Source organism: Xenopus laevis, chromosome 4L (genome assembly GCF_017654675.1).
Source record: "Xenopus laevis strain J_2021 chromosome 4L, Xenopus_laevis_v10.1, whole genome shotgun sequence".
Lineage (NCBI taxonomy): Eukaryota > Metazoa > Chordata > Amphibia > Anura > Pipidae > Xenopus > Xenopus laevis.
This window is the reverse complement of record NC_054377.1, coordinates 35,600,066-35,625,189: the sequence shown is the minus strand read 5'-3', so window position 1 is coordinate 35,625,189 and position 25,124 is coordinate 35,600,066. Positions and strand designations below refer to the sequence as shown.

The 25,124-nt window shown below is 40.3% G+C and overlaps 1 protein-coding gene across 7 annotated transcripts in view; it reads left to right on the top strand.

Moving 5' to 3' along the window:
* dus2.L (dihydrouridine synthase 2 L homeolog) overlaps positions 1-25,124 on the top strand; it is a 254,007-nt gene that overhangs the window by 148,049 nt on the left and 80,834 nt on the right. For all 7 annotated transcript variants that reach the window (XM_041590114.1, XM_041590115.1, XM_041590112.1 and 4 more), the window contains 3 exons: positions 6,718-6,788; positions 19,354-19,440; positions 22,245-22,413. In XM_041590114.1, the coding sequence (XP_041446048.1) occupies positions 6,718-6,788; positions 19,354-19,440; positions 22,245-22,413 (327 nt within the window). The remainder of the gene's footprint in view (positions 1-6,717; positions 6,789-19,353; positions 19,441-22,244; positions 22,414-25,124) is intronic.

Below are 25,124 nucleotides of genomic sequence, written 5' to 3'. Positions count from 1 at the left end.
CCATCTTGGCCGTGTGCGGAGTCCTTTCGCTCAGACCTTTTCACAGCAGGTGCCGAGGCTTTAATCGCGGAATTCCTCCTCATAATGGCAGAATAGGATCACCTCTATCTGGCACAGGTTTCGGTGCAAATTCCGAACTTCCAGGTGCACTTTAAAACAGGATAAGTTCAGGATCAATGCGGGAGCAACGGGACGCACGTCCTCTCACAAGCTCATGCCGGCCACGCCCCCCCACTCCAAGCAGGCTTGAATAAATTGTGCTCTGAAGATGGGGACCTTCTTAATGCTGAAATTACATCAGCAGAAGTCCTAGCTACATTGAAATCTTTGCCTCCTGAAAATAGCTACATTTAAATCTTAGCCTCCTGAAATCGTTACAAAAACGAATTGAACCATCTGGTTTGGGCACAAGTACAATATGCTTGACCACTGGCTATGGGATTCCTCTATTACTCCCATTTTTAGCATTTTCTCAACTTCTTGACGTACTGTATAGCATCCCTCTTAGCCTCTGGGATTCTATAGGGTTTGACTTTGACTGTCAGGCCTGGTTCTGTAATGATATCATGAACAATCACACTTGTTCTACCGGGTTTTGAGCAGAAAACATCTCTGTTATTATTCACAAACATTTTAGCTTCATTTTTTTGTTCAGGGGTTAGGTCATCTGAGACTCTAACATCTGTCTCAGAAGGGGGCATTTTTTGCAGTCACAGCAGAGCAAATGTCCCTATCTTTCCAGGGCTTCGGTAAGTTTATGTGATAAATCTGTTCAATTTTTCTTCTGTCCGGCTGTCTTATTCTATAATTTACAGGGCCAACTGGACAAATAATTTCATATGGTCCCTGCCAGTGTGATAAGAGATTACTTTCAGCTGTTGGGACAAGTACCATTACTCTGTCTCCAGCTTGAAAATTCCGTATTACAGTTTTTTTGTTATAAACATTTTGTTGACATAGTACATACATAGTTAGTTACATACATAGTTACGCTCCTTTAACTGTTCAATATGTTGTATGATATTTCTAGTTGAACTTACTTGTTCCTCCCATTCCTCTTTTGCTATGTCAAGTAGTCCCCTGGGGTGCCTTCCATAGAGGAGCTCAAACAGGGAATACCCAGTGGAGGACTGAGGTACTTCACGAACTGCAAACAACAAATAGGGAAGAAGCATATCCCAGTCTTTCCCATCCCTATTAACTACCTTACGTAACATCTGTTTAAGGGTTTTATTAAAGCGCTCAACCAATCCATCTGTTTGAGGATGGTATACAGAAGTCTTAAGGGTCTTCACTTTCAAAACCTCACAGAGCTCTTTCATAAGCTTAGATACAAAAGGGGTGCCTTGATCTGTCAAAATATCTTTGGGAATTCCAATTCTAGAAAAAACTTGCAATAACTCTTTTGCAATGGTTTTTGAGTTAGTGTTTCGGAGTGGAATTGCCTCAGGATAGCGTGTAGCATAATCCACTATTACTAGTATATGTTGGTTCCCTTTAGCAGATTTTTCTAATGGGCCAACTAAATCCATTGCTATGTGCTCAAATGGGGCATCAATTATAGGCATTGGAACTAGTGGTGCTCGGAGATGAGGCTTTGGAGCCACTAACTGACATTCAGGACACGAAGCGCAATACCTTTTTACTTCTTCATATACCCCAGGCCAAAAGAACCGCCTTAGCACCCGGTGTCTAGTTTTCTCAGCTCCAAGATGTCCCCCAAACAAATGTGTATGTGCAAGGTCTAACACTTTCCTTACAAAGGGGCGGGGGACAACTAGCTGCTCCAACTCTAATCCTGCCTCTTTTATTACCCGATACAACAGATCATGTTTTAGAATAAAATGAGGGTAATTATCCTTATTTTTACCTTCTACAGCAACCCCATTTACCTCGACAACACTCTTAAAGGCATTACCGAAGCACGGGTTATTTGCTTGCTCTCTTCCAAAGTCAGACGGTGACATATTCAGCCTCACATCACCTTGAACTATCTCTTGTTCTAGATTTCCAACAAAACCTTCACCACCTGGTAATTTATTACATGAAGTATTTGACACCGACCTTCCCTCATTAGGGTCATCTGACTCATTTACCAATGCATTCTGAACCCTATGGCCCCTTTGTTTGTCACTCCTTCTTTCACGTTTAGACTTCCTATTTTTACCGTTCCCTGCATAGAGATCAGGGTGAACGAATGGGAAAACCTCCAGCGGACTTTGTATCATGGACTCAGTTTTTTGCTTATTTAATTGTGCCTGTAGCACGGAGGTAAAATCAGGGTAGTTGCGTCCCAGCACCAGGGGGTAAGGCAAATCTGGCACTACTGCTGTTCTAGTCTGGAAAGTCTGTCCTGAGTAGCCAATTGACACAGTAACAGTAGAATATTGGGTCAAGCAGCCATGAACGCACTTTATGTCAACTTTTCCTACATGGGGACTAATAGTATTTACCAATTTAGCCGATACTAGAGTAATATCACTACCTGAGTCCACCAGAGCTACTGTTGTTTTCCCATTTAACAATACTTGTGTATGGAAAATACCAGCTCCCCCTTGTTCCCCCAATAAACAATTAAGTCCCAAAATGTGTCCATAATATTAAAGGACAAGGAAAGGCAAAAAAAATAAAATCCTTTTTTACTTTCTTTAATGAAAAAGAAACCTATCTCCAATATATTTTACCGTATATACCCGAGTATAAGCCGAGTTTTTCAGCATCCAAAATGTGCTGAAAAAGTCTACCTCGGCTTATACTCGGGTCAGCGGTACCCGACCCGAGTAGCTAAGATTGCAGACACTTTTAATCATTCCTATACCAACAGTACACTTGGGGAGAGACTGCAATATCCCACAATGCCCTCTGTTGGTTATATGAAAGAATAACAGTGACTGCAATATCACACAGCACCCTCTGTTGGTTATATGAAAGAATAACAGTGACTGCAATATCACACAGCGCCATCTGTTGGTTATATGAAAGAATAACAGTGACTGCAATATCCCACAGCGCCATCTGTTGGTTGTATGAAAGAATAACAGTGCGCCCTCTGTTGGTTATATGAAAGATTAACAGTGACTGCAATATCACACAGCACCCTCTGTTGGTTATATGAAAGAATAACAGTGACTGCAATATCACACAGCGCCATCTGTTGGTTATATGGAAGAATAACGGTGACTGCAATATCACACAGCACCCTCTGTTGGTTATATGAAAGAATAACAGTGACTGCAATATCACACAGCGCCATCTGTTGGTTATATGAAAGAATAACAGTGACTGCAATATCCCACAGCGCCATCTGTTGGTTGTATGAAAGAATAACAGTGCGCCCTCTGTTGGTTATATGAAAGATTAACAGTGACTGCAATATCACACAGCACCCTCTGTTGGTTATATGAAAGAATAACAGTGACTGCAATATCACACAGCGCCATCTGTTGGTTATATGGAAGAATAACAGTGACTGCAATATCACACAGTGCCCTCTGTTGGTTATATGAAAGATTAACAGTGACTGCAATATCACACAGCACCCTCTGTTGGTTATATGAAAGAATAACAGTGACTGCAATATCACACAGCGCCCTCTGTTGGTTATATTAAGGATTAACAGTGATGGCAATATCACACAGCACCCTCTGCACATGGTAGTGGGACAGTGGGACAATGCACACAGTAATCCGTTTGGCAATTCTCTGTCACCATCAACTTTGCAAAGAAGTCTGGTTGATCGCTGGGGGGGGTCGCTTTGGCAGAATGTGCGCTGCTGGGAGACAGGGCTGTAGTTGTGTCTAGGCTTATACTAGAGTCAATAAGTTTTCCCAGTTTTCGTAGGTAAAATTAGGTACCTCGGCTTATACTCGGGTCGGCTTATACTCGAGTATATACGGTAATTAAAAAATGTGTACCGTTTTTATAAGAAACCTGACTGTATGCAGTGAAATTCTCCCTTCATTTACTGCTGTGAATAGCAATTGTCAGACGGTCCCTAACTGCTGAGCAGGGAAACAATCATACTTATGAACAGCAGGGGGAGTCCCTGCCTTACTTCCCAGCCATGCAGAACTCAAGCAGCTTTGTTTATGACGATCCCTAAGCAGCCCAGAGCACACTGAGCATGTGCAGGGTCAGAGTCAGGCAAAGACGTTTAACAAAGTTACAAGATGACAGCCCCTTGTGGCCAACTTTGAAAGCATAAATCATTTGTTTGATTAGGCTTGTGGTGCAGTAAGTTCATGCTTATGTTTAGTGTACAAAATACAACATTTCTAGCCTTATTCTATTTTAGACTTTCCTTGTCCTTTAAACCCACATTCCATAGGGTTTTTTCTCACTAGCGCTCTCTTTTTAGCAAAAGCATTTTCACTTGAGGTTTCAGTTGCCGGTCCACTCATAATCTGCAACTCCATTTTGTGTATCTTACCAGAGTTCCCCAGTTTCCGACGCATTGTGCTGCAAGAGTCTTGTCGGTAACCTGGTATAGGGCCTGATAACTCCTTGGCTGCAAGGTAACAATCAATCTGTTCAAGCATAGTATCACATTTTTGGGGTTTCCTCTTGCCACCCACTGTCTCAGTCCTAGCGGCAAACCCCGCAGAAACCTGTCCAAGACAACAGTCTTCATAATTTTCATTGGCGATGAAAACTCTGGCTTTAACCACTTATTGGCCAAATGCATTAAATCAAACAGCTGGGATCTTGGAGCTTTCTGTTCCTGATATTTCCAGCCTTGGAATCGTTGGGCACGAATTATCGCGGTGACACCAGTCCTTGCGATGATCTCAGCTTTTAACTTGTAATAATCTGCTGCCTCCTGCTCGCCCAAGTCAAAGTAGGTTTTTGGGCATCTCCTAACAAAAAGGGGGCCAGTAACCCAGCCCACTGTGCAGGGGGCCATTTTTCCCTGGTGGCTGTGCGCTCAAATGCAAGGAGATACGTTTACACATCCTCCTGTGGGACCATCTTTTGTAAAAATCGACTTGCATGTATGGCTTTTCCGGAATCCATGTCAAGGTTACCATCAGAGAGACTCTGTGCCACCTGAGCGAAGAGTACTCTGTCTTCCTTTTGCGCTTCCACAATAGCGCCCATCTGAACAACCAATAGCCTGTTTGCCTCGGCAGCCTGAGCATTAGTTTCCTGCTGCACTGATACTGCATGCAGAAAGGTTTTAACTACATCCTCCATCTTGGTTCCCAAAGTCGGCACCAGCACAATCAGCGGATCCCACTTATGACACCACGTGTGACCGATTGGCAGTGAAGGAACAACACAGCGGATAATGCAACAGAAGGTGTAGCTTAGCCTTTGATGGCAGTTTGTTTAAGGAAGTACAGACTGTCCCTTTTCAAGGCTTACACAAAACAAAATAAAGCATAAAATAAAATCCTACTCCTGTCTGGAGACTAACTAAAAAGAAAGATTCCCTTTCTAACCCGCCGGTCAGCTATTCTGATTCCGACACACAAAATAACAAGGGTATTCACCTTCTGAGTACACGGCAGCTTTTGTCAGAGCACTTTCACTGGAGCTCCCATCTCCTCTCACTGGGCTCCCTCTCTGCTCAGAAAACCAACTTTTAACACTCAGCAGCTAGGTTAATTGGCAGCCCATGCACCTGCTTGCCTGACAGGATTAACCCTAGAGCTGCTGGAAGAAACATTGCTTCTTTTGCCTACAAATTCCCCCAATCTGCCACACATGTCATAATGCAATGGTATATGACGCCTGTTAGGCTTAATAAAATATATCCACTGATCTCTAATCAATGCTGGAGGGGTTGCCCTGAGACAGGCTCGTTATACCCTCTATTATGGGCCTGCCCAGTTATTACCACCTACTGGGATGAAATCCACGGCATAATATCAAAGATCACCTGCAAATATGTATAACTTTTCTATTGGGCAAACCTACTTAAGAGATCTCTAGATCAAAAGAAAATATATATAAAGTCATGATGCAATGGTATATGACGCCTGTTAGGCTTAGTAAAATATATCCACTGATCTCTAATCAATGCTGGAGGGGTGGCAGTAGCCAGACCTGTATTATATCATGTTCATATGCAATGTACCATAAGCATGGAATGTATTATGTCTAGAGAGACATAATACATTCCATGCTTATGGTACATTGCATATGAACATTCTGGATAAATCAATACTTAATACAAATTTTAAGTTACAAAAATGGGGACATTCTGATTTACAGTTTTTGCAAAATAACACATAATATTGGTAGTTCCTATTTTTTTAAACTTTAACCAGTGTTAATTTTAAAAATAGGACAAATGATGAAATTTTTTAAAATATTCAGTTGTTTACTGTTGCTGTTTGGAGGAAGGATCCTATATCTGCTGTGTTCTCCCATGACAACAGGTCCAGTGACCTGGACCAGCCCACACTTGATAAATCCACCTTTAACCTATTGTTGTAATTATGAGGCTTGCTGTCACTAGGCTTGCACACCTGAGCTAGTTCAATTGGTGAGTTGTTCTTTGTGCTGGGATATGTACAACTGAAGTGGGGTGGTCTTAAATTTTGTTACACCTGAATTCACCTTGGCTATACCGTTTGTATTTTCTAGTTAAGTAGCTTAGTGTGGGATTGTGAAAGAGAGTAGACTTTTATGTATATTCTAATACTTAACCACAATAAACTGTTTTTTAATTTAATACTACAGATAAGCTAATTTTATTTGTTTATTTTTCAGCTAACTGAAACTATTAGTCTCGTGAAGCTCATTGAGAAAACAGGTGTTGCTGCTATTGCTGTTCATGGAAGGTGAAATTTGTTATATTATTGTTATACTAATAATAATGTAGGTAAAATGTATATTTTCTATTATTCCCTCAGTGTCCCTCGGACACATACAAAAGGGTTACTGTCAGGATGATAAAAATAAGCTGCAGCCAAGCTCCTTCTCCTTCTGACTTTAAGAAAGAGAAAATTTGCCAGCCCTTGGTTTGCCTTTAAAAAATAATTACAAAAAGTGAGGATTTAGTACCACACTTTGGCCAAAATATGTAAAGGCACGTGCCATGTCAAGGCCCCTCATTGTACATGAGCCCTACACTGTTTGTGAGCATTATACGTTTGTAGTGAAGTTAAAATCAAGTCCCCCAGAAACCAGTGTGACTGAGTAATAAGACCATTGTGCACTTGCACCTTTAGCTCAGGAGCTCTAGTGGGAAAGCTGGGAGCTTTTAAACCCCAGCCAACAAACATTTCCTTCATACACTATTAGTATTTTAACTTTGTAGTACAATTAAAATCAAGTCCCTCAGTAAACATGTGACTGAGTAATAAGACCATGGTGCACTTCCCCTTAACTCAGGGGCTATACGGAAAAAGCAAGGAGCTTTCTATCCCCAGCCAATTAACATACATCATTTTTTGTAATTATTTTTAAAGGCAAACAGAGCACTGGCAAATTTTGCATGTTATGAGTTGGCAACTTTTAAAATATAGAAGATATTGGGGGGCCCTATTTGTCTAGATGGAACCTTTTTATTAACTGGGTAGAGCTTATTTGAGAAAGCATTGAATTGTTTAGTCCATTTTAAAGATTTCTCAGCTTCAGACAGTTGTAAATCAACAATTTCCCGTTTAAGATTTGTATATTGTTAAGTAAAGTGTGGTTATGTTTCCAGCCCATGCTGTTAATGCACTGATGTTGTCTTGTGAGTTGCTGGGAGTTTGCCAGTCTAGGCTTTTTAGCTTGCAAGTCCAACTGGGTCAAGTGTCCCCATAAAGAGGATTCAAATGGGTCAATTTGGTGTAGCGTCAATCCATTTAAATCAGTATGGCAGCTTCATAAGTCTAGAGAAAGGCCCGGTTATATTATGTAGCATAATAAGTCTGAAAGATGTCTGAAATAACAGTGGGGGTTGTTATGAGTTGGCCATACTCATCAAATATAGAAGATAGCAGGGACCCTGTTTGTCTAAACTGAGCCTTTAAGCAAACTGGGTAGATGCTTTATTTGAAAAAGCATGGAATTTATGTTTAGTCCATTTTGAAGATTTCTCCACTTCACACAGCTTTTAATCAGCAGATTCTCATTTAAACCTTGGCTATCACTAATTAAATTGGGGTTACTTTTCCAGCCCAGGCTGTTTAAGCATTGAGTTATTGTCACGATCTGCACCCAAAATCCAGAAACAATGATAGGCTCCCTGGTGTCGGCTCTTGTTTCTGCCTTTAACAGCCGCCTTTCACCTTGGGAGGAGCCCTCGGCTAATTGGATGCCGCCAGGTCTTATAAAGAGAATTGCCAAGCTAAGGGTTCTGGATGAACAGAGGGGCACAATCGTTAGCAAAGTCTTTGGGCAGAAGGCCACTGTTCAAGGAGCAGGCAGACAGCGTAGTCAAAACCAGGCCAGGTCAGTGCAGGCCCAATACAATCGGAGTCAGACAGGCAAGGGTCAAAACCAGGGTATAAATCAAGAAGAGTCAGACAGATTTTAGAATAGTCGATTAACAGCCAGAGGTCAGAATCACAGAAGACAGAATAATCAGGCAGGCAGGGGTCACAACAGGAATCAGATACAAACAAGATAGCACACAGGAACTCACAGGAGATTACCCCTATAACGGGCAATAAATAGGACGCCAAGTCCCCTTTAAATAGTTTTGAATTTGGCGCCATTGCGTGCTGACGTCATTACGCCAGCGCATGTGCCTATAAATACAGGAGATGCGCGCTCACTAAGGAACCGGCACAGAAGAGGATGGGGAGCAGCGTGGCAGGCGTTCCCACCGATGTCGCAGCGGGCGTCCCCGCCCGCCCATTAGACCACCAGGGTGAGTGTCTCTCACATTACTCCCCCCTTGAGGAGGGGCCACCGGAAACTTAAGATGGAATTGTTTCCTGTTACGAACAGCCCTAATATTACAAACAGGAACCCAAGAATTCTCCTCAGGGCCGTAACCCTTCCATTGTCTTAATTGTACTAAATACTGCAAATTACCCCGCACAAGGTGAGAGTCAAGGAGTTCTTGGATTACAAATTACAAGGTAACAGCTCAGCCCATAAAGATTGGTTATTGGAAACATAACATCTTAAGAATTGTTAAAGGGACTGATAAACCCTCTCAGTCTGACCACTGGTTTGGGGGTGATATGCGGTAGAGAAAGATAAATCAATCCCAACCAAAGAGCAAAATGCTCGCCAGAACTTGGAAACAAATTGTACTCCTCTGTCAGAAACAACATTGACTGGGAACCCATGTAACTTGAATATATTAGAAATAAATAATTCAGCCAGAGTTTTAGCAGATTGGAGGGGAATAAAATGACTCATCTTGTTGAATCTATCCACCACAACCCAAATTACTGTCTTCCCTTGAGATGGAGGAAGATCAACAATAAAATCCATAGATAGATGGGACCGGGAATAGGCAATGGCTTTAGCAATCCCTGTGACAGGTTTCTGGAGGATTTTGACCTTTGACAGATTGCACAAGAATTAACAAATTTTTTGACATAATGTTTAAGGGAAGACCACCACACATTACGACACAATAAAGAAAAAAGTCTTAGATATACCTGGATGTCCCGCCATCTTTGAGTTGTGAGCTTCACCAAGAACCTGTTAAATATATTTCCAGGCACAAATAATCTCCCAGGAGGAGTATCTACTGGGGCAGAAGTTTGTGCTGGAGATAAAGGGTGGCAAGATTTGAACCCAAAACCACCACAATCATCTCTCCGGGAATGATGGGAACACACTCAATAGGTTCAGACATGTTTGACTCAAAACTCTTAGAGAGTTCATCTGCCTTAGTATTCTTGGAACCAGGCCTAAATGTAAGGGAAAAATTTAACCGGTTAAAAAATAAAGCACATGTAGCCTGCCTAGGGTTCAACCGTTTAGCAGACTCAATGTAAAGCAAATTTTTGTGGTCAGTAAAGACCATTATGGTATGTTTAGCCCCCTCCAATAGGTGTCGCCATTCCTCAAAGGCCCATTTGATAGCCAACAATTCTTTATTACCAATGTCATAATTGGCCTCAGCAGAAGAGAATTTATTAGAGAAGAATGCACATGGATGCACCTTGTTGGTTATCGGATGCCTTTGAAAAAGGACTGCCCCTGCCCCAACTTCAGAAGCATCAACCTCTACAATAAAGGGAAGAGTAGTATCAGGGTGATGTAGAATGGAAGCAGATACAAACTCCTTTTTAAGATATTCAAAGGCTTGAATCAGGAGGCCACATACTTGGATCAGCACCCTTCTTGGTCAGATCCGTAATTGGCGACACCACCAAGGAAAAGTTTTTAATAAATTGACGATAGTAATTAGCAAAACCTAAGAACCTTTGGGTTGCACGTAAGGAAAGAGGCTGAGCCCAGTCCAATAAAGCCTTAACCTTCCTGGGATCCATTTCTAGACCCTTACCAGAAATATTAAACCACAAAAATTGGACAGAAGAAACCTCAAAAGTGCATTTTTCAAGTTATTCCTTCTTAGCCTGATAAGACCTCCCAGACATGTTTGTGATGGTCACCCAGGTTAGAAGAGAAAATTAAAATATTGTCAAGATATATCACTACGAATAACCCAAGCAGGTCCCGGAAGATGTCATTGACAAATTTCTGGAACACTGCGGGGGCATTTCAAAGACCGAAATGCATGACTTAGTATTCGTAGTGGCCATCCTTGGTGTTAACGGCCGTTTTCCACTCATCCCCTTCCCTGATACGAATGAATTTATATGCACCTCTAAGATCAAGTTTACTATAGATGGTAGCATTCCTAACCTGATCAAACAACTCAGAATCAGCGAAAGGGGATATAGTTTTTTTAACTTTATTAGTCAATACATGGGCGAAGACCTCCATCCTTCTTGCCCACAAAAAATAACCCAGCACCTGCAGGGGAACTAGAGGGCCTAACGAAACCTCTTTCAAGATTATCTTTCATTGCCTGGGCTTTGGGCAATGAAAGAGGATAAGTTCTCCCTCTAGGGGGAGTAGACCTTGGAATTAGGTCAATTGGACAGTCATAACGCCTATGTGGGGGTAATGTTTCAGCGGCTTTTTTAGAGAAGACATCAGAAAACTCTGGGTAAGCCGCAGGTAAACCCTCTAAAGATTTGACTGCCATCATTTGAGACCCCACTGAAGAATCTCTCCAGTTAAATGTCCAAAACAATATCCGCTTGCACTCACTGGCCCTCCTTCGTTGATCCTGCTAGGTGCGCAGTCCTTAGGGGATACGGCAATCTCCTAAAAATGGAGAGTCCTGGCACTCAATAGCAATTGCAAAGGGGTTAACCCCTACGTGTTTATTCAGTGAAACAATGCACAACGTTTCGGGGGCTTGCCCCGTATCCCCTAAGGACTGCGCACCTAGCAGGATCAACGAAGGAGGGCCAGTGAGTGCAAGCGGATATTGTATTGAGTGCCAGGAATCTCCCCAGTTACCCAGTCAATATGGGGGTTGTGTACCTGTAACCATGGTAACCCTAAAATTAAAGGAGAAGATGAAGAACTTTCAATTATATAGAAGGGTAACTCCTCAGAATGCAAGTTGGACAATGCCACAGATTTTTTGGTTACTAAACCTGACCCCAAGGGGCTTTTGTCAATGGCTAAGATTCTCATGGGAGGAATAAGGGATGTTAGAGGAATATTATACCTTACTGTGAAGGCAGCATCCATTTAGGCTTCTCAACCTCTTAGGACACTGGTTAAGAAAATGACCCTTATACCCACAATAAATACACAGACCCTGAGACTGCCTGCAGGCCTTTTCCTCAGGAGTAAGATCAGTGATACCCAATTGCAAGGGTTCCTCCAGAGGCACTGAGGGATTAGAAGGCTTAACATAAGTATACCCAGCAGAAAAAGAAGTACCCTTTTCAGCCCTTTTCTACCTTTGTCTTCTATCGACTTGGATGGCTAAAGACATTAGATCATCCAAATTAGCAGATAGAGGGTAATTTACTAGACTTTACTAGTCTTTTACAGCCTCAGAAAGCCGGAATTGGCTATGAAGAGCCATATCGTTCCAACCAGTCTCTACAGACCACCGGCGGAACTCAGTGCAATACTCCTCTACGGCCCTTTTTCCCTGGCGTAATTTATGAATCATGGTATTGGTTGAAGAAGCACGATCCGGGTCATCGTAAAGTATTGCCATACAATACATACAAAAGAAAGATTCAAGGGAAAAAACGGGCAGAGGGGGGTAACCTTAGCGCCCAAATTTGTGGGTCGTCTTGTAATAAGGTCATTACATACCTCACTTTCTCCTCTCCAGTAGCAAAGGAGTGAGGAAAAAAGCAAAGGTATAATTTACATGCCTCCTGGAAGACATAGAATTTTGCCCTGTCCTCACTAAATTTATCGGGTAAGGAGATTTTAGGTTCGTGGGTTTTACTGCCATTACCTATTGCTGCAGAAGGACCCTCTTGGGCGGCAACAGGAGGTTGAACTGCAGGATTCGGCATCTGTTGCGTAACGTCCAATCTGCGAGACAGGTTATGCAGACCTTGAACCAGGTAGTCTTGCTTTTGCTCTTGTACCTCCAAGTGCTGTAGAAGAGTGGTGAGGAGCACTTCAGTAGTGGGAGGAGCAGCAGCAGCATGACCTTCGGTGTCTATCTTGGCGGCCCGTTATACTGTCATGATCGGCATGCAAAATCCAGAACCAATGCCAGGCTCCCTGGTCTTGGCTCTTGTTTCTATCTTTGACAGCCGCCTTTCACCTCGGGAGGAGCCCTCGCTAATTGGATGCCGACAGGTCTTATAAAGAGAGGAGCCAAGCTAAGGAAGCATGGGGGTGAACGCCGCCGCTGCACTTAGCGAAGCTGAAATGAACCTGTTATTAGAATGCGCCGTCCAAAGCTGCTCTGGCTGCGGAAATACAGATGCGAAGCAAACTTGATAGAGTGGAGGGCATCTTCAAACCAAACTTGTTAAAATGAAGAAACTTTATTATTCCTTGTTAAAACACACACCATGCAAGCAGACAGGGGAACAGCTTAATGGTTTTTGTGACCAATAGTCACTTCACCAGAAGCCAAGCTAAGGGTTCTGGACGAGTAGAGGGGCACAATCGTTGGCAAAGTCTTTGGGCAGAAGGTCACAGTTCAAGGAGCAGGCAAAAAGTGTAGTCAAAAACAGGCCGGGTCGGTGCAGGTGGAATACAATCGGAGTCAGGCAAGGGTCAAAACCAGGGTATCAATCAAGAAGAGTGAGACAGGCATGGGTTGGAATACATATTTAAGAATAGTCGATTACCAGGCAGGAGTCAGAATCACAGAAGACAGAATAATCAGGCAGGCAGGGGTCCCAACAGGAATCTGATGCAAACAAGATAGCACCCAGGAACTCAGGACGCCAAGTCCCCTTTAAATAGTTTTGAATTTGGCGCCATTGCGTGCTGACGTCATTACGCCAGCACCAATGCCCCTATAAATACAGAAGATGCTTGCCACACTCTAAGGAACCGGCACAGAAGAGGATGGGGAGAAGCGTGGCGGGCGTCCCCGCCGGCCTACTAGACCACCAGGGTGAGTGTCTCTCACAGTTATCTTGTGAGCTGCTATAATTTTGCCAATCGAAGCTTTATAGCTTGCAAGCCCAACATCAAGTGTCCCCATAAAAATGGTTAAAATGTGTGGTTTGGTGTCAGTGGTACAATTGTGTAAAAATATTCTGTAATTTGTTGATATAAAGTTAAAGTAATTTGGGGATTTAGCAATAAGAATCATTGATTCTTTTTGCATTTAGGTAGAGGAGAGGTAAGCTGAAGTGATAATAACCATAAATTGTAGTCTGACCAAACTACTGGTATAATGTTAGAATCCTTGATTCTTCCAAGATACTTCCCAAGAATATGGCATAAAGCTAGATCTATATAGGAGCTTGCATGACTGAAATCTCATTCCAAGATAACTAGCCCATCAGCACAGTATTCTAATGTTTTTTTAAAAAAAATCTAATAAAACGGTATTGAGTAAGTCATTTGGTGCATATTGTTTAGCAAAGGTAATGTGTTTACCCTGGGGTATTTCTTTTGTGCAAGTCAGAGGAGTATATGTGAGAGAGGGGGGTTAAAAAGACAGAGAAGAAAACTGTAAGACCCATGTCTTGCCTGCAACACTCAAGCTACACAATAAAGCTTCAGCATACAAAAACAACTAGTGCATGAACAGCAAAATGTAGTCACTAAATTGAAAGTCAGAGCAATTCTATTAGCTGGATAGAGGAGTTGTCATAAGAGCCAGCAAAAATGGTGCCCTGCTGGGGGTAATCCAAACAAATGCAAATCCTGAGACAAATTGGCAATGTTTGGGTGCTGGGAGTTGTAGTCCGCGCTAGCTGGGAGATGAGGGGAAGGGGGGAGGGGGAACAGCTGCACCAAGAATGTGGGCCCACTTGTGGATAAATGTGAATAAAGATTTAGTGCGCTGTATTCTCGAATGGCAATTACCTAGAAAGGAAGAAGAGGCCTAGATGGTGTATTAACCTTTGTATAAATGGATATTAATGCGCTCAGATTTACTCACATGGAGATGGCGATAATCAGACAGTTCAAATATGTGATCGCTCCTTAATCCAGGTGTATACGGCCCTCCCTACTGCATGCCTGGCGGGGGAGAAGCTCACAATAGTGCAGAGCGGCTGATGTTAAATGCAAAAACTAAATATTTCTGCGCTTACCGGAAGATGAATAATCACAGTGCATTCAGTCCTCTGGGAGTAGCGGTATGCTGCAGCGGTCCTTGCGGGTGTATTCGCCGCCCCGGTTCGCCGATCTTGTTAGGTAGAGCTGGGAGATGAAGTTGAGCAATAGGCAGTGGATCAACCTCTTTCAGCTTCCAAAGGATAGCGCTCAGCTTGTTCTCCACACTTCCAGGTGAAGGGTTGGTCTCCACTAATCCTTTTTTGGCATTAACACATTCAAGCCCATTTCAGGGAAATAAATAAATACTTTTATTGGAATAAATAATTAAATATATAAAAGACTTTACAGAGCTATTGTGTTGCTCCTGGCCCAACGCGTTTCGTATCTTTGAATACTTCTTCAGGGGCAAATTACCTGCATCCCACCCTTGGCCACAATTTAACAGGTTGGTGGGTGGGTTTACAGATTTGCATAATTAGTACAATAAAAACAATTAGCACCATTTTCAGTCAAAATAAAAGTTCTATACGATCTTGAATTAATCGGTTAGAAAACATTTAAGATCTATTTCTATATTTAACCCTTTTGGTGTCAGAGTTTTTAACTTGTGAATCCAAAAGGTTTCTTCTCTGGATATCTGATTAATTATATTGCTGCCTCTCCAGTGTGTCATTTTTTTGGTGATTCCTGTGAAGGTTAGCAATGAAGGATCGGAATTGTGGTGGGATTTAAAATGTGCTGATACACTGTGTGTTGAGACCCCTTTTCTAATATTATTAATATGTTCACGTATTCGTGTTTTAAGATTTCTGCCTGTTCTTCCTATGTATTGCAGTTTGCAGGGACATTCTAGGAGATAAATGACATTGCTACTGTTGCAGTTAATGAAACATTTAATATCAAATTTTTCATTTGTTACATTGGATTTAAACGAGAAAATTTTCTTATCTTTTGGTTTGCAGGTTCTGCAAGCCTTACAGTTCTTGCAACTAAAGAATCCGTTGTTATCCTGAGAAAAAAATGTTTTTATATTTTTGTGTTGTTTTACTGGTATGCAACTTGGAGCTAAAATCTGTTTCAAAGTTTGGGGTTTCTTATATATTATTCTTGGTATGTCGGATAGGTCCTTCGATAGATCTTTGTCTTTTCTCAGGATATGCCAATGTTTTTTCAGAATTTGTTGAAACTGTTTATTAGACTGATTGTATGTGGTGATAAATGGAATAAATTTATTAGATGCATTTTCTTGGTTTTTCTTTTTGTTCATTACGATCCTTACGATCTTTTTGGTCACATTCGTTTTTTGCTTTAATAACGACTTGGTCTTTGTATCCCTTATCCTTAAATTGTTTTTGCAAAAATTTGCATTCATTCTCGTAGTCCGTCTGTTTGCTACAATTCCTTTTTACCCTATTAAATTGACTCAATGGGATATTGTTTAGCCATTTCTTGTGATGGCAGCTGCTGTTCAGAATGAATCCATTACTATCTGTAGGTTTACGATATAAGCTAGTGTATAATTTGTTGCTTTCTGCTGTGATCACTAAATCGAGGAAATTTACACTTCTTTTGGAATATGTAGAGGTGAAATTAATATTATAAGCATTGTTATTGAGTGAGTCAAGGAATTGGGCTAAATCTCCTTCCGAGCCCTGCCAAATGAACATGCAATCGTCAATATAGCGTTTCCAGTGTAACAGTCCATATTTTTGGTTTAACAATGGTGTGATAAATTGTTTTTCCCAGTGTCCCATGAACAGATTAGCATAACTCGGAGCGAATCTTGTTCCCATCGCGGTCCCCTTAATTTGTAAATAATGATCACCCTCAAACCAAAAGTAATTTTTATTCAAAATGAATTCAATTCCTTTGATTATGAATTCCCGTTGTGATATTGTCATGGAGGTGTCGTCCTTCAGATACTGATCCACTGCCATTATCCCTAGCTGATGTTCGATGACGGTGTAGAGGGAGGTAACGTCACATGTTCCTATGATGTAGTCATCTTGCCAGATGATAGTATCCGTAAAATTAATAGTTTCGATAGTGTCCTTTATTAAATTGGCAATGTTGTGGAAGCCTTTTTAAAGGGGTGGTTCACCTTTAAATTAACTTTTAGTATGTTATAGAATGGTCAATTCTAAGCAGCTTTATTCTGTATAGTTATTTTTATAGTTGTATAATTATTTGCCTTTTTCTGACCCTTTCCCACTTTCAAATGGGAGTCACTTCTAAAAACAAATGCTCTGTAAGGCTACACATTTATTGTTACTGCTACATTTTTATTACTCATTGTCCTATTTAGGCTCTCTTCTATTCATATTTCAGTCTCTTATTCAAATCGGTGCATGGTTGCTAGGGTAATCTCTGCAAACTGCAGAGATGCTGAATAAAAAGCCAAATAGCTTGAAAACCACAAAGAATAAAAAATGAAAACCAATTGCAAATTGTCTCAGAATGTCATTCTGAGATTTTTAATTTAAAGATAAGCAACCCCTTTACGAGAAACAAAGAGGTCATGAAGATGTGAGTTTGCAGCTTTTCTTGTAAGTTAACCACTCCAGTTCCATCTTCTGGGAAGGCTGTTCCTGGTGGTTCATGATTAGCTCCAGAGCTCAGACAATAGCTACTATCCATTTGTGAATTATACATTGTCATCTGGATCATTTAAATTGTAATTTAAAGGTAATGATGAGTTTAAAATGAACCATTTATATTAAATTGCCTTTCTCCCTCAGCTGGGTTGTTAGGCCTTTGAGAGTGCAATGTTTTGCTGATGTTGAGGGTGCTAAATCTGCAGTTCCTGTAGAAAATGTTTGGCATGTTATATGTCGCCAGAATGATGGCCTCCTTACTGGTATAGTAATATAATTGTAAAACAACATCCTCAGGCGATCAGGGCATATGTCGCTGCAACCTAAAACTAGGCACCATTCCTCAAGGAGGACCATGGGTACTCATTTATTAAATTCTGCAGATTAAAGGTGCAAATCTTCTGTAGAAATTCTATTAGGTATACTTCTGATCCTTAAATGTTGCCTTCAATCTCTATTCTCAGTGTTCTCCAGATGAAGTTGTGTCGAGTGGAGATCATTTAGAAAGGCTTTTATCAACCAACGTGTTATCAGTAGGCAACCTCCCCCATTTTGTTCTCCAATTGTGATTTGCATCTGCCCAGCTCAATAATATGCGACTGTAACATTGCCACTGCCTTATTGATAGTCTGAAAAAGTTGTGACTATTTAAGTAAACTTGGATATAGAGCCTAGTAAACATTATTGTAGCATGCTGGAGTCCTCTAGTGACCAAACAGAGGAATAGCCATATATCTTAAAAAAGATTCTGCTGTTCCTGTGGAGTGAGTGCTGCAGCCCAGTCTGTGGAGTTGTCAGAAGGCCCATGGGAAGAGGCTGTGACACCATCTTCGGGTGTGTCGGCACTCTTGTGTGGAGGCTTCTGTAACGAGCTAGAAAGGCTCTGTCGTTCTCATTTTGTTTTGTATAGGAGATATCTTCTTATCTTATCACTTTTTAATCAGAGGGAACTTTGAGGGTCTGAAGGGTTTCAGCCTGTGTTTCTTTTCTACTGTTTTTGATATTTGGCTTATTTCTAAAGATCACTGTCTGTGGTCTACTAAACAGGTTAATACCTGTAATGCTTAGATTTACCAAAGTATGTGGCATGTGAAGGTAGGCAGAAGAGACGTGTCTGGGGTGCAACGGGGGGAGGGTGCAAGGCACATACTTCTGTCTGCTTACTATTAGTTTGACTCTATCATCCTCCATTGCTGATGTGATTCGTGTTGGTGACAGCATATAGCTGCTCATCTGTAGTCCCTCAACCCACTTGTCACAGCCTCTCTCTGCTCAGTGCCCCCCGATCACCTCACTGATGGGGTGTGATTAAAGGAGGGAGTTTACCTTGAACACCAGTGTCCTGGCACTTTATATAGGCCCCAAAATGAAAATATCATGGCTGTTATTTTGTCTAATTTTTGTGAGAAAATGCCTCAATATTTATTTGTGCCCTCTAACCTGTTTCACTTCACAGGGGCTTATTTCCAGATAAAGCAACCCAAATATATTGGTATTTTATAATAAATGATTATGATAGTTTGAGGTCCAGAAAATGCTGTGGGTTTTGTGTCTTTTTACTGAAGAAGAATAAAGTAGAATGTTGTGAAAAGGAACTCATAGGTTATGTAAAACTTTCAAAAATCTAAATTGTCCATTTTTGGTTACACTACCTTTTGTGAAATGCACGTGCATGCATAGTTGCTGCACATCTGGGGAACTTTGTGACCCCCTTTATTGCTGCCAATAGAAAAAGAAAAAAATGCTTAATATAAATGTTGTTTACATACTTTAGTTTATCTGTCAAGCACTATTTTGATCCCATACTTTAGGAAAAAGTTATATTGGCATGCTTTAAGAATAAATAGGTTATTGTCCTACAATGACCCATGAAACTCCATTTGAAAATCTACGATATTATTGAAAAATTGAGGCGCTGGGGCCTGCTTTTTCCTAGGTACAGCACTGGTAGGCACTAGAGTGAATCTTTTTATTTTTTATAAAATGCTCCTATTTGCAACAACATGCAAATATGTTCTCATTAATCACTGTTAGATGATTTTTTTCTCTTAACTACTGGGCTACTAATCACTGTGGTATTACAAACTTCTGACATATTATTATGTCTGCGTAGGAGTAAAGATGAAAGACCGCAGCATCCTGTTCATTGTGATGTTATCAAAGCTATTTCCCAGGCTGTATCCATTCCTGTGATTGCCAAGTGAGTATTAACACTGATAAGAAAGCCAAGAAAACCAGCCTTTTTATTAACTCTAAAATATGGCATGCTTTTTAAAGTTTGTAAGATAGGCTATCTTGATAAAGGCCCTAATGTGGGCCGAAACGTTGGACACATGAGTGATGTTGAAATAAACCTTTTTTGATTGAAGATTTGGTGTGCTGGTCCACTTTGAACATTATATATATATATATATATATATATATATATATATATATATATATATATATATATATATATATATATACACAGGTGCAGGGTGGGACAGCACTCCAAGGATTTGAAGACAAGGATATAATGTCAAGAAAGTGAGCAGGTTTATTCAATCCGACGTTTCAGTTCCACACAGGAACTTTCTTCCCTGAAGAGTAGCCATCATCACTGCTTAATTGCTTAATTGCTGATTCCGTCATCCTAGTTTAGCCAAATCACCAAAGAACAAAATAAAATGTAAACATTACGTTTATTTTAATTACATTTAAATAAGTTTACATAGAGTGATATAAGGTCATACGATAGCTACCAGACCAAATATGTGCCAATTCCCACTGAGCTGCTTGATCATAAAACAATGGTGGTATATCCTGCAGAGGTGTATGGGCTTCATAAAGGGAAGAACCCCTAGCGTCCGCACAATGTTGTTAGGGTCGCATAGCAACCACCATATTTATCTATTATCACCTTTCCCCAATTGCTCACCTGGCTTACCGTGGCTTTTGACAGTTAAAGGCACTTGTGGGTTGCATTGCTGACTACTATTGCACCCCCAATTAATGCCCTAGTGAGCCCTATCAACTGCAACTTGTTAGCAGGGTCCCTACAGATGGTTAAACATGTGCATTTCACCAAGTACACTTGCAGGATAGAGTGGTACCCCCAATTGTAGCAAGGTGGTATCATCCAGCTAGCTCTCCCCACAGGGTGAATGGCACCTTACCAATATCAACATTAATGACTAGGAGCATGCCTGCTGTCCCATCACTCTTAAACGCCCTAAGAACGGGGAGGTGACAGGGGTTATACAGACATGCTGAATGGTAGCCTCGTCTTATGTGCCAGCACTTTAAAGCTTAGTGCCGAAATATAAGTTATAAAGACTCATACTAGGTTATATGTCAAACCAAGCATATTGTACAACTCATAATTGTTAATATATAGTGAGAAGCAAAAAATATATAAAGCAATACTACAAAGTGTGTCAAGAGCCCAATCTTTGTGACAACTAAACAAGGCTGATATGTTCTACATATAAATAATTGTGTGCCTCAATACTGGGTAATAGGAATGATCATAATGTTGTTCCAATGGCCAAAGTAACTAAATGTCAACTCTGATATGGGGATATGATGTATGTAAAATAGTTAATGGAGCTGTATCTGATGTCTAGTGGTCAATAAAAGGTTAGATAACCCCTAACAAGATTAAAGGAAAAATTCTCTGGGTAAAGTAAACAGAGGAGGAGGAACCAACAGAAGCAAAGGTAAAAGGAGCATTTTGGATTCAGGACCAGGTAAGGACTAAGGCAAATGATTTAGATATCTAGATACATAAACTTGACCAATATCAATATATAGAATTACAATATTGTCATCAAAACATACAGAGAAATATAGAAATAGAGAACTATCATAACAACCATAAGGTTATTATCCCCTGTATTGTTCACACATGTAATCCCCCCTGCATTGTTCACACTTCCCTGAAAACCTCTATTGTTCACATCCTAAAGCCCTGTACTGTTCACACCTGAGACTGCCCACACTGTTCGCGTGTTCACACCTTATTCAAAATGCTAAAGAGGCACCAGCACTGTGTCACTGTATGTAGCACATCTTAGAGTGGTCCTGATAAATTATCCTGTCTCCTGCTCTGTTCTGCTTTCCTATGCTCCTTGTGTGTGCCATACTCTGCCTGCCCTATGCTCCCTGTGTGTACCATACTTTACCTGCTCTTTGCACCCTGTGTGTGTCATACTCTGCCTGCCCTATGCTCCATGTGTGTGCCTTACTTTGCCTACTATATTCTCCTTGTGTGTGCCATACTCTGTGTGTGCCATACACTACCATTCCTATGCTCCCTGTGTGTGCCATACTCTGCCTGTGTGTGCCCCGCTCTGCCTGTGGAACATAAGCCGATATTTGTTCTAGGGGTTTGTTAGCATTTGATAATTGTTAATCATATGCTGGAGGTGCTGTGCTAGCCACAGGGGAGGAGGCATATGGATTTAAGCGTACGTCTTAGTGATACTTATGCTAAAAAAAATACTTTTTAATATATGAATGTACATTAAAAATTACATATAGGGCATGTGGATGAGTCAGATGGGCAATGTAAAAGCTTTGAGCAAATACTTTATGGCAAAATTATAAGTAGCAAACAAAGCCAATACTATGATAGATGATAAATGGTTTCATTTCTGGTGTCAGTATCTCTTTAATATGACTTTTTTCACATATGCGTGACATCCCTGCAGTGAGCACCAACCATTGGTTTTTTGGTGTGCTATTAATGTGGACATGGTCTTGTGGTAACATGGGTGTGGTTTAAAGTGGGTGTGGTCTAAAACAGGCAGTGGCTAACACTGGCTTCCATTATCAGCCCTTTACCATGTAGACCAGAAAAATTCTGGCCCTCTGTACCATAGAAGTTGGACAGCACTAATTTAGACCAAAGGGACAAGGGCATTTTTTTTTAACCTAAATTACTATTACAATGTTATTTTTATTTAGCAAAAATAGAAGAATTTTGAAATGCTTCACCAGTGCTGTATTTTGTCTATTATGCAGTGGAGGATCACAGGAGCTTATCCGGCAATTCCAAGATATACATGCATTTCGTTCTGCAACATCAACATCATCTGTCATGCTTGCACGAGCTGCTATGTGGAATCCTTCAGTTTTCCGTCAAGAGGGTTTGCTGCCAGTGGAAACTGTTATACGTGATTACATTGTATATGTGAGTAACACAAATAAATATATTACATTAATAACATGTACTTACTCAAATGAATCCATTTGGTACTATACCTAACTAACTTAAAGGAATTGGATGCTAGCATTTTGATTTAAATTAGTAAAACTTTAACTTTACTTTATAATTCAAAACTGATATTGTTAAAATAACTTATCCACATAATTTTAGCATTCACAATTTTAAGGGAGGAGTGGGATACATCCTATAAAGGATTTAAACCTGTTTTACAGCAGATATACCATATATTTACAGTGTCAGTGGAAAGGACTTGAGCTAATTAAGCTTCGATGGTACTTGAATATTGATAGCTGGTATTAAAGGAAAACGATACCCCTCAAATAATGTATGTCTCTATAAAAATATATTGCATAAAACAGCTCATATGTAAAATCCTGCTGCATGTAAATAAACCATTTTCATAATAATATACTTTTTATTAGTAGGTGCCATTGGATAATCATAAATAGAAAACTGGCATTTTAAAAAAATAAGGGCTGCCCCTGGGATCGTATAATTCACGGTGCACACAAACAAACCAAACAAACCATACATGTTAGGTCGCATAAGCCAATTAACTGACAGAGTTCTGTCTTTTGCTTCCACACTTCATCCTGTTACAGTTAGAGCTGCAGTATTTCTGGTCAGGTGATCTGAGGCAGCACAGAGACCATCACGAAATGGTGACGTAAAAGGGCAATATTTACTTAATTATATATTCCAGTTTAAGATTCTTTAATATGCCACTTAATTTGATATAAACTATCTGTTGCTCAAGTATTCATTTTGGGGGTATAGTTTTTCTTTTGTGCAATTTCTCCAAATGACAGCAAAGCTGGGGAGGTTCCACTTATAAAATATAATATTTAAAATCGACTCTATTAACAGAGGTTAGGGACATTAACCGTTTATGAAATATAGTTTTTATTGACATTTGTTTTAAACAATGAAAGATTTTTTTTACTGCTCTAAACCAGCTGCAATGTACCCAAATTCCTTGAACCATTAAATGTATTTAGTTCATGTGCACCAACAAAATTATTATTTTATGGGTAATTTCACTTGTTGACAGTTTAGGACTGGGATATTTTTTATTTTAAGACCCTTTATTTTAGAGTTGAGGACCATAATAATCTATGACATCAGTAAGACCATTCATTATATACATACTCAAAATCTATACAGATTTTCAGTTTAAACTGTGTGTGGAGGGTCCAGTTCCTTCTTCCTAGGTGCTAATGTGGCAGTGCCTCAGGGTTTAAGGAAAGGGGAATTAACATAATGTTTACTGTGGTTTGCATATGAACTTGTACGCATAGAAACCAACCAACCAACCAACCCTTTTAACTTGGCTTGGCCTTCTCAATAGTAGTATGTTGCCCATTCTTGGACAGTTAGGTTAGTCAACCACTGCTGTCTAAAATAAGTGCAATGATTATTAAAAGAGAACTAAAGTTTAACTAAAAAGTAGGCTAGAAATGTTGTGCATTATGTTTTGGGCTTCTGTACCAGTGGAAGGCAACCACAGACCTTTAGCAGGGAAGATCTGTAAAGATGCCCCAGTATCTCTCCCATCTTCTTTTCTGTTGATTCACTGCACATGCTCTGTGCTGCTGTCACTTACCTGAGCTTAGGGACTGACTAAAAATATACAGTACACATAAAATATAAATGTCACAATATAAGGTTGATTAGTAATTAATAAAGATAATTATTACATGGCAACACAGAAACCACTGCAACTAGCTTCATAATTTAATAACCAGTCCTGTAACAACATCAGCTTATATTACAGAACAACCTAATTTTCTGCTTGATAATTTGTGGTAACCTCTACATTTAGCTTCTCAACAGCTGCTCAGAGCTCATAGAGCATGTGAGTGTCACACATACTTTCCAAGATGGTGAGCCCCTGTAACAAGTTTGAAGTTCTGGATCATTGCTGCTATTGAGATGCTGAACTTTAGGCTGATGGAATAAGCTCAGTATAAAACATATAATATTTTTAGCCATATTAACTTTTAGTATTTAGTGCTCCTTTAAAGAGTCACCAGTTTGTATATACTGAGATGCAACTGAAGGGGGGGGGGAAATAAATAGTGTAAATTGAGTACTAGTAGCTGCATACAAAGAACAAAGGTAATGAGGAAAGGTAGTATTCACTATTTTATGATTTTCATACAGGCCACGTGAAGAATTTTGTAATATTGTGGTTTATAATTCAAAGTTTGGTACTTTCTTGCCCCTCCGGAAACATGGCTATTCTTATATTGTGGTGTCACTGGCTACCCATCAAGTTCAACCTTTTAAGTCTATATAAAACCTGTCAACTAGCAGGTTTTGTATAGAATTAAAATGTTGAACGTGTGTCTTTTTTCAACCTAACTTTATATGTTACCCTCTAGGTCAAACAGCAGCTGTAGCTTCGATTAGTAGGTCAGGGAGATGGCCTCTATTGTCCTCTATTTCCTCCAACTATGCAGTCAACTTCTACTGTGCGTTTGTATATTGACTAAGTTGAGCTCATGCTTGCTAAATAAGCGAGATGCTAATTTCAAGTTCACCAACTTTTATCTGCTTTCAGTCCCTATATTATCTGTATGTTTTTATTTCTGTGGGTAATACCTGCAGAGATGGGCCTTCTGATGCAGTTGCGGGCAAAGAAGTGCTAGAATATGAGGCCCTTTTTATAAAGG